General features: G+C 31.6%; 1 protein-coding gene across 6 annotated transcripts in view; it reads right to left on the bottom strand.

The window, feature by feature from the left end:
* Nucleotides 1–322: 322 nt before the first annotated feature.
* ARHGAP12 (Rho GTPase activating protein 12) overlaps nucleotides 323–10,256 on the bottom strand; it is a 103,539-nt gene continuing 93,605 nt past the window's right edge. For all 6 annotated transcript variants that reach the window (XM_006914468.3, XM_006914467.3, XM_025048638.1 and 3 more), the window contains 7 exons: nucleotides 9,543–9,645; nucleotides 8,015–8,131; nucleotides 6,142–6,240; nucleotides 4,108–4,185; nucleotides 3,871–4,005; nucleotides 3,525–3,627; nucleotides 323–2,693 (listed from right to left, as the gene is read on the bottom strand). In XM_006914468.3, the coding sequence (XP_006914530.1) occupies nucleotides 2,519–2,693; nucleotides 3,525–3,627; nucleotides 3,871–4,005; nucleotides 4,108–4,185; nucleotides 6,142–6,240; nucleotides 8,015–8,131; nucleotides 9,543–9,645 (810 nt within the window). In that variant the 3' untranslated portion in view covers nucleotides 323–2,518. The remainder of the gene's footprint in view (nucleotides 2,694–3,524; nucleotides 3,628–3,870; nucleotides 4,006–4,107; nucleotides 4,186–6,141; nucleotides 6,241–8,014; nucleotides 8,132–9,542; nucleotides 9,646–10,256) is intronic.

Raw genomic sequence — 10,256 nt, forward strand, 5'->3', positions numbered from 1 at the left:
CATACACCCATTTACATACATATATATGTGTGTCTGTGTATATAACACATCTGCATAAGCCTAAAGTGTGGCTGAATTATTTCATTCGTGCTTTTCTTATGGAAAAAATATCCATAGATATGCATCTATCTCAAAGGTAACATTTTTTCAGAGATATTTCAAAATTAAGCTTTTTCCAGAGTAAAGGGTAAAATTTCTTACTGCTATAAAATTTAAAATAAGTATTTTCCTTCTAATGGAATGTAATAACATATTTGAATATATTTTTTCTTTCAATGTCCAACTACTTTTTTTAATGACTTGTTGAAGTAAATTTAGTAAATGAAATTCCACTGACAATTTATTTCAGCCTTTAATATATTTTCTACTAAAACTCAAGCTGTTGAGACAGGAAAGTATTACTGGTTCTGTTATTACAAAAAACAAGTGAGACATTTTAATTCACAAAGAATGAAAACACAAGACACTGATCTCACTTTACATACAATATTACAATAAATCGATTAGCTGTAGGCTAATAAAACATTTAAAACTTCACATACACACATATGTACTTTGAAACAAGAAACACAGGACAATTTTAACCTCTGATATGTCCACAACTACTGAGAGAAAGAACATCAGTGATTTGAGTCTGTTTTCCTGGCACATGATCACAATGTAGGCCAGTCCTAAAGCATACTATATTGCTAAGGATATCTTTAGGCAAATATAAACATTCTCATTTGGGGGCTTTTTCTCCTTGCCAAAATCAATCTGCTTTCCCACAGCTATCGAGTAGCTTGGTTTGTCATCAATTTAACAAGATCACAAGAACAAACAATAGTTTTACCAAAACTCAGCTGCGAGGTTTTTAGACAGATCACACAAAAAAACACTTGTCCCCAAGGAAGGCAACTGTAAATCATAAACGCAATTCTATGAAAAGGAGTCTTGGTTACAGATCATTCGCTTTTGAATGTTGATGAAGAACTAAAAGGGTGGGTGAGGAGGTATTGAAATGGTGGGGAATAGAAATCGTGTGAAATGAGAAAAATATATGTGCCACAGAAAACATTAGATTCAGTCGATTTTTTAAAAAAATGAGGTATAAGACTATGCCAGTAAATGCAAAAACAAAAAATATTAAAAACCAAAATGCACATTTCCAATGGAAAATCTCTAAACCGCTTATAGTTTTCTTTATTCAGATTAGACAATTTCATATACAGCAGTTAATCTAGAAAAATACATTTAAAAAAATCTTCCAACAGACCATGCTCTCTGTAACAAAACCTTCCAAACCCTTTTTTATTATACAAATCAATCTACATTAGTAATGTAAAAAGAAATTCTCAAATTTAGCAATGTCATTTTCCATCTGACATCCATCTAATTTACATAAGGGTTTCCACTATTCATATTGCAGTTAGAATTCTGTAATAAATTTTTTCTAATGTATTCTGTACATATTAAATAATCTAAAAGGCTCCTCTTGTAGTGCATTTACCATTTAGCAAGTCTATTCGGTATTTTTCCAGTACCATTTGCATTACAGTGGTTTGCCTGTAAATGTAATTAAAATCTAAAAGTGCACACAGTTAACTTTCTCAAATAACGACCTATTTCGGGAGGAAACCTAATATTCACGGAAAAGATTACCGATATCATGATTAGAAATGTAGGGTTAGAATGTACTCTGAGGCTATACAACACAATTATATACAAAGCTAAAGGACATTAAGTCTTCGGCCTATATTTACATAAAATAACGTCTGTTTCCACAGGGTCATACCAAGAACTCAGTATGGCACTAGATATAATTAGGATTGTTAGCTAAATCAGTGTAGCACAGACAGCCCCAAAATACCCTGAACTGACCTATGCTAAATTAAACTCCAGTACATCACAGTGTTTTAAGTAATATTAGTGTGCTGCCCAAAAAAGCAACTGAAATATCCAATAAGGATGCTGTGCAACACGGTAAAAGACAGCAAGCCTCCATCAAGGAATTATATGTGAGTTATAAGGAACTTTAGCATTTAGACTGCACTGCATGCAAAAACTCTGAAAAAGAAATAACAGGTTTCAAAATGGATATACTTCATTTTGTTTAAAATGCCCAAGAACATTTCAAAATAACTAATGGTAAGTAATGTTCTATCAAGTGATGAATCTAACAAATCATGAGAACAAATTCTACATTATCCAGTTTGAGAAAAATGAAGTTTTCTTACCAAATTATCCAGTGTATATGACTGGTTAGAATTGCAAGTTTTGATTTTTACTGAAATTCAGAGTATGAAATGCAAACATTCGGGATAAAATTAATTCAAAATCACACAGTTATATCAACTTGCAACAAAGCAGCAAATATGAGGGCCTAACACACATCTTGACTCTCCCATTTCCAACTGACCCCTCAAAAAAGTGCAAAATCAGAGTCACTGATTGGTCCAAAAATAAAGTACATCATGTATAAAGATCTGAAATCTGATGGAATCCGGCTTCTATTCCATGGTCTTCAGAAAGAAGTCTATCAGCGTCCGAAGATAGAATTTATTTCCAGAAGAATTAATTCTACAATCTGGTTTTGGTAGACAGTATGAACTGCGATATTACCAGTTTCTTTCTCTGGCTTTAACAGAGTGGGACCAAAAACAATTGCTATACTCTGATAGGTCATTCGGTTTTTTTCTCCATTTTCTATAACTCTAAGGGGAAAGAACACATTGTTAAAAGAAGAAGTAAAAAATAGGGAAAATTCTTCAAATCGTATTACAAACATAAACAGTTTGCATTTAAAAATGAGAAATAATGCTCATTTTCCTAAGGTACATATGAACTATTTAGCCAAGTAGAATTCAGTTCAAACTCCATATGACACTTTGTTCTGGATAAACACAGCTGGAAGGTATAATCACACATACTCTAATAAACTTAAATGTGTGATATTTTAGCTTAGCTTCTAAAATAAGACATAGATTTAAATATGAGGTACAATTCAGGTAACAATGATTACTCCACTAGATTGACAAGGAAAAAAAAAATTCATTAGAGTGCAGAGACTGAACTTTCAGTTTTACTCACTCTTTTTTTTTTTTTAATTTCTTTCATTAGGATCATTTTAGTATTATAGTGATCCTTCTTTCAGGTGGGAAAAAATCAGTTATTAAGGAGGTTATGTAGTAACCTAGAGCAATGATGGCTTTATTTGAAGGTGATTTAGTAGTCCTCATTTAATAATCAATCTCATGTTCAGATTAATTAAATTTAGCAACAATTTTTGAATATCTACTACATGCTTCCTAGGCATTATATAATTGCTTAACATATAATATTTAATGTATTCTTTGAACTGAGGCTCAAAGGAACTAGCTTTTTAAAGTTACAAAGACAGTAAGTAGCATAGCTGGATCTGAATCTGGGTCTGAGAGACCTGGCCCCATGGGTACTATACGACATCTCATAACTGTGCAGTTCTTTCACTGGGTTTTGTTTTGTTTTTCCTAATTATTATTTCTCTTTTGTGGTGAGACTCTTACCTTTTGAGATGTCTAAAAAGGATCTGCATTGTATCTTGATTTGGCTTTGGCAACTGTTTGATTAGGTCCTTAACAGCAGCAACTCGCTGTCTTGGTTCTTGTTCTGGAAAAAAAAAAAAAAAAAAAGACAATAAATAGAGATTTGCATGAACTGAAAGCAGCGACATATTTTGGAACCCGGTATTTGGTAATATACACTGACATCTGGTGGTCACATTTATAATTTCTGGAGTAAAACAATCCTTTGGGAAAAAAACTTTAAAAAGATAAAACAGAATGCAGTGACTTAATTTGTACAGAGGATTTTCAACATCTAGAAAAAAACAAAGGAGAATTACATACTTACTGATTGCATTCACAAAATCATTAAAATGATTAAATGTAAAAAGAGGTTCTGGTAATTCTCGAAAGAACATTTTGAGTGCTCCAGTGATGACATGAATATCTTCCCATTTACTATCATTCAAGTCCAGTTTCTCATCTGAAAAACGCCAGGAAGAGGAAATTTTTAAAAATTACTTTAAACAAATTTTAACAGTTATGAGTGATTATTTGGACATAACAATAGGAAATATCATCTTACCATGATTGACTGCAAATCTGAGTTTCTGGATCACTGCAAGGTTGCCACTTACTCTGTATATCCCATCAACATCTAAACCTAGGAGACAAATAATATTATATGTTTAAAGTATTTGTTTGCCTCTTCTAAAGATGCTCATGTTTCAGAATTCTTATTCATTAACTGACTAAATCAAATGGACAAATACCCTTTTCTTCTAAATTGCTTTTTATACATGCTTGGCAGAGAGATACAGGGAGAGGTTCACTCTGAATCCAGTTTAATAAACAGCAACAATTCTACTTTGGTTATCATGTAGACTGTGAATCATCTCAAGGAAATCATCTCATTAAACTTGAAATACTAACAATTTAAGATGAAATTCTGCAAACGCCTGGGGAAAGCTCAAAAAGAAGCCAGTAGATAAAATCAGCCCACCCATTTTTATATGCCATTTTATAAAGTAAATGCATATATTAAAGCACTCCCTTAAAAATGTTTGTCATAAGGAAGGACCCAGTAACCTCATTTCTGGGTATTTATCTGAAGAAACCCAAAACACTACTTCAAAGGGACACGTTCATTGCAGCATTATTTACAACAGCCAAGATATGGAGGCAACTTGGGTGTCCAACAATGGATGAATGGATAAAGACGTGGTACATATATACAATGGAATGTTGCTCAGACATAAAAAAATGGAATCTTGCATTTTGCAACAACACGAGTGGACCTACTGGGTACTGTGCTGAGTGAAGTAAGTCGGATAAAGACAAATGCCAAATGATTTCACTTATACATGAAAGCTAAAGAACAAAATAAACAAATAAAACAGAAACAAACTTATAGATACAGAGAACAATCTGATGGTATCCAGATGGGAGGGAGGTTGGGGAGTAGGTAAAAAAGGGGAAAGGATTAAGAAGTACAAATTGGTAGTTACAAAATACTCACGGGGATATAAAGTATAGCATAAGGAATATAGTCAATAATATTGTAATAACTATTTATGGAGTCAGATGGGTACTAGGTATCTCAAAGTGAGCAGTTCATAAGTTATATAAATGTCTAATCACCACGCTGTATACCTGAAACTAATATTGTATGCCAACTGTAACTGAAAAATTGAAAAATTATTTTTAAAAAATAGAACAAAATTATAATAAAATGACAAAACTTTCCAAGGGGGAGGGATGCTTATCATATTAAGTGCTTGTAATAAACAATATAAGCTAGCAACTAAATAATGGTTCTACAAAAATCGATTGATAATTCCATAGTTTATCAGTTTCTTTTATATGTGGAATAGAATCATTTGAAATTCACAAAATTAAGCCTAAAAAATTCAAATATTCATTAAATGATAATGCTATGTACACTTAACAAAGCACATTATCAAATGTGCTACTCATTTAACTTCACATGGTGTCTATTCTCATATTGACAAGAAGAGATGAGAGATCTGTAACTGGCAGAGATTATAAATTATGCAAATATTTTAATGGTATGTTTTTGACTAAATACAGATCAGTTAATGTGATTAATCGAGATGTTAATTTATATAAATCTAGTACAAATATTATAAACGTTTAAATTAACCAAAATAGAAATTAGGTTATCTTATTTTATAGGAAATGACTGTAGAAGTACTTGATATTTTATAGGTGATTTAATAGTTTTAAAATGTCATCTCATTTATTATAAACAGAAACTACATCTTAGTAAGTTGATACAATTTCCTATTTTCTATACTGTCAAATCATTTCTTAATAAACTCAGTTTCATAATCACCTCCTTCGTTTCAAGCAGATGCCAACTCCAAATGGCTTCAAAGAATACCATATGCTAATCAACCATAAACACTGAACACTTAATAAATAGCTGCAAAGGTCTTCAACTTACAAACGTGTAAGTTTTTTGAAAACAAGATGCTTTTCTTAACATGATGGTAAAAAATTTTTGGTTGCATCACTCAAAATCATAAAAATCCTAGGGATGTTGATGGTGAAACAATGGGTCGGTGTACTTAACATTTTTAAAAAATCATTTTCTTACCGTATTCTTCAACATGTTCAATGCATAATTTCACAAATTTTGGCACTGTGCCATTCTCTCTCTGACACAAATTAGCAAGATTGGCTCCAAATACCTGATCTGAAAGAGATTTAGTTTTTAAAATGAACCACGCTGCTAAAATATAGTTCACAAAATGGCTAAACCATTCATAGTGCAACAGAAAACACTCAGTGCATCCAGAATCACTTACCATGAGTTAGCTTTATATGATCTGCACTCTGCCTGTCCCTCTAATTTCATTTCAAACAATTTTCCTTCTTTACTAAATTCTATGAACATCCTAACTTACTCTTGTCTGAGAACATTTTTACTTTCTATCCCATTTGCAGAGATCAATATTCCTCTCAAAATTTAGTTCCTTCTCATCACTCCTGGTCTCAGTTAAATGTCCTCTCCATAGAAAAACCTTCTGACCATCCTATCTATGGTACCCCAATTCCAATCACACTATTTTATTACTATGTTAGGTTCTCCATAGTAGTCATCACTCTTTTCAATTAATTTGTCCATGTCTCATTTTTATATAGAAGTTTTATGAGGGCAGGGAGAGACCTTGAAATTCTTGAACACCGGTAGGTATTCACAGCACCTAGGCTCAGGCCTAGCACTTAGTAAATACTCAAGTATTTTTTAAACTTATCAAAATAAGCATGTACATGCCCATCAGAGGCAAACAGCTGATTTCACAAAATATATTTCAAAGGTTGTTCTATTAATCTTTCAACCCAAAAGTTTTGAAATGCCACATTCATGCTAAATATTCAGGAAAACAAGCAAAAATATTTGAAGTGGTAAATGACACCATGAAGTTGCAACAGTTTCTATTTCTCAATGAAAAAGGCTTGTGAATAAATTAGTAGCAGTTTCTAGTCATTTATTTGTTAGGTTTTTTTTTTTAAGGTTCTAAACTCAAAATGCTAAATCCACATATATTATCTGGGAGTACTTATTTGTCTATAATTCCTAAGGTTGCTTACTTGACTCAGTTAGCTGAACTCTTCCAAGAAGTTTTAAATATCTTTTTAATGAAACCCATTTAATGAAAACCATTAGATGCTTTGCAAACAGATTTTCTCGTGATCATCTTTGTCAGAAACTTCATAATCACATAGATATATATTTTATATATATAATGAACTTTACCTATATTTTTACTTACAAACAACTACCACCATTCTGAGTCATGTATTAGAAAATTTTACCTTTGGAATTAAACATGCTTGTAAGAACTAAATGTATATACAAACTGGGAATACCAGGTGCTGTAGGCTTAAAAAAAACAAAAAACAAAAAAAACCCCCAAAAAATGGTATATACAAGTATATGTGATTTTAAAGAATCCTTTCTTATTAAAAAAGATTCTGTTAGTGCATTATGGTGCTTTTATTGAACAAATGTATACACCTTATACTAATTTTCAAATTACTTTAAATGAGAACAGAAGTCAAACAATCAAGGATAAAATTGCTTGTTAAATATTTTTCTTTGTTCTGTTAGTGACTGTTTATTAAAGTTTTTTTCTGATCTGTGCATCTGAAAACTAAAAATCTTTATTGTCATGTTTTCTAAAGATCTGCCACCCATCACATCACATTCATGTAGTTTCTCCGATACAGGGTTTCTAAAAACTTAGTTTGATATTTATGTCTGTTTTAATGCCTTAGAATAAACTCTTCATGTGCATTTTTTAAAAAATCTATTTTAATTACTGAATTGTAGTTTAATCACTGAACCTGATAACTTTATGAATAATAAATGAGAACATTTTCACTGTTTGAAAATTTTTCAGTTTTTAATTTAAGATGTCCTGCTTCTCTCAAAGCTCGTTATTATATACATCACGCCCGCCTACCTTTAATGTAACCTTTTTCACGAACAGCTTGCAAAGTGGGGCGCCGTGTAAGAAACTTCTTCAAGTTTTTCTTGGTTTTTTTCTGTTCTGAAGAATCTATGCTAGATACTTTCATGGCTTAAAACAAACAGATAATGAGCATTTCATAACATAAAAACCTTTGAAAAAAGTTTTTCCACTTAGCACTCAAAATATAGTAATCCCATATGTAAAAATCACGGTATAAATTCTAACTTTAATATGGTTTAAGGGTAACATGAGAAGAATCAAACTAACACAGACCCAATTTCAAACTGATAAACCAAACAAAACATTTCATTTTGTCACTAAATACTGACCACAAATTGTACCTTCTTTGATATATGCTCCAAGACATTCTTAAATTATCCTTATAGTAATTATTTCATAAGTGATAGAACTTATTTTGACATCAATTTTAGAAGGTAAAATGACCACCCAAGGAAAAAAATCATAAAACATAAACTAAAAAATTCCTATCCTTACTGAACTAGGAGTCCATGGGGGGGGTGGGGGAGGGGGAATCCATATATATTTATATATCTCCATCAGAATTATTTGTAGTTTAGGCTGTCTCATCATAATTATCTGTACTCTGAGCTAAGAATACTCTCGAATATGTTCTACATTACCATTAATCCTGATTTTTTTCGATTATAGCAACAAAAATTCAAAAAGTAAATTTCTTGAAAATAACTGTATTTGAAGAAACAATACATTAGTAAAAATTAAATAATAAAAGTTTCCAGTGTTTACATTGTTATATGGTGGCAACATTAGTAATAGGCCGAAACTTCACTAGAATACAGGAAAACAAAATAAATGATTTTCTAATCATTCAGTTAATTTGAAGCCAAAAAAATTCTCAGTTGTATGTGGATTTGTTAAAATAGATTTAACAAAATTCAGAGTCATAGCTAATGGCCTATTTAAACAATGTAATTCACAAAGGGCCTGCATTAGACAAAACTACTCTTAAATTTGCTAGCTTTAGCTCTGGTCCTATATGTATAAAGGAGATATAAATGGAGATAGGAATGCATACAGCTGTACTTGAACAGACATATCCTAGTCCAGAGACGCTGCCTGGTGTCCAGTATGGAACTATGGTACTTATCCCATGACTTCTAACTTCCTAAAGAGTAAGATTCTATCTAGATTCTTAAACAGTAATTATGTATTTTTAAATCAATTAATTTGAGCTTCCTAGAGACCTCAAGAGAAGGGCATTCTAACTTATTTTTGTCTCTTGAAGTATCAAAATATCTCAAAATTAATATGATGTCATAAGGATGCATACAATGAGGTTGAAAAATGACAATGAGTTAACAAAGACAGAGTACTGAAACAATGGGAATGCAAGATTTTATAATTTTCTGTAACATTGGAGATTTCACTCAGGTTTTACATAGTTATTTAAAAGCTAAGAGAATAAGCCCATTCAAACCACTAGCAAAACAGAGAAAGAATAACTTACAACAACTAGCAAAACAGAGAAAGAATAACTTACAACGAAGTTTTTTAGTATCCTTATGGTCCTTTTCTTTATCATGCTTTTCTATTCCTGGTGAATCTGGTATCTCCTCTTCAATTGCTTCGTCAGTTTCTACTGTCTATAATTAGAGATTTCCCAAACATATTATTTTTGATATTACTTTAGATATAAAGCATAATTCTCAGAATGATCAGTAATTGACTCTTCTAAATGATTTTAAGGAACCGATTAGTATACAGTATGTATTATTTAGATATGTGATAAATCATTGAAAATATTCTTTTTTCCCCTTAGGTGGCGTTAATTCTAAATTTACAAAAAGAAAAAATTTCTGATAATTCATAGGATAATAGGTTCACACTGATGATGAGGCAATCTTGCCTCATTCTGATTAACTGCATATGTGACAAGAACATCAGGCTGTAATCTGTGATGACAGAACAGGATGAACCTACATTCTGTGAAACAGTACAAGATAACACTAACTAGCCAATGACACATTGGTTTTTCACACCAATGATCTTTTCAAATTATACTTTATGTTTAAAGTTAATCATTACTCACAGACTCATGGATATTAGGAATTGAAAGAAATCCTAGAGCTCATCTACCTAATCATGGTCCCTTTTCCAAATCAGAAAACTGCAGTAAGTTCTCAAGCCAAAAGCGTTGCTTTGCCTTTCACATTAAGGTCTTTACTCCACTGAGAATTTATTTTTGTGTATAGTG

This window comes from Pteropus alecto, unplaced genomic scaffold (genome assembly GCF_000325575.1).
Source record: "Pteropus alecto unplaced genomic scaffold, ASM32557v1 scaffold605, whole genome shotgun sequence".
In the NCBI taxonomy this organism is placed as follows: Eukaryota; Metazoa; Chordata; class Mammalia; order Chiroptera; family Pteropodidae; genus Pteropus; species Pteropus alecto.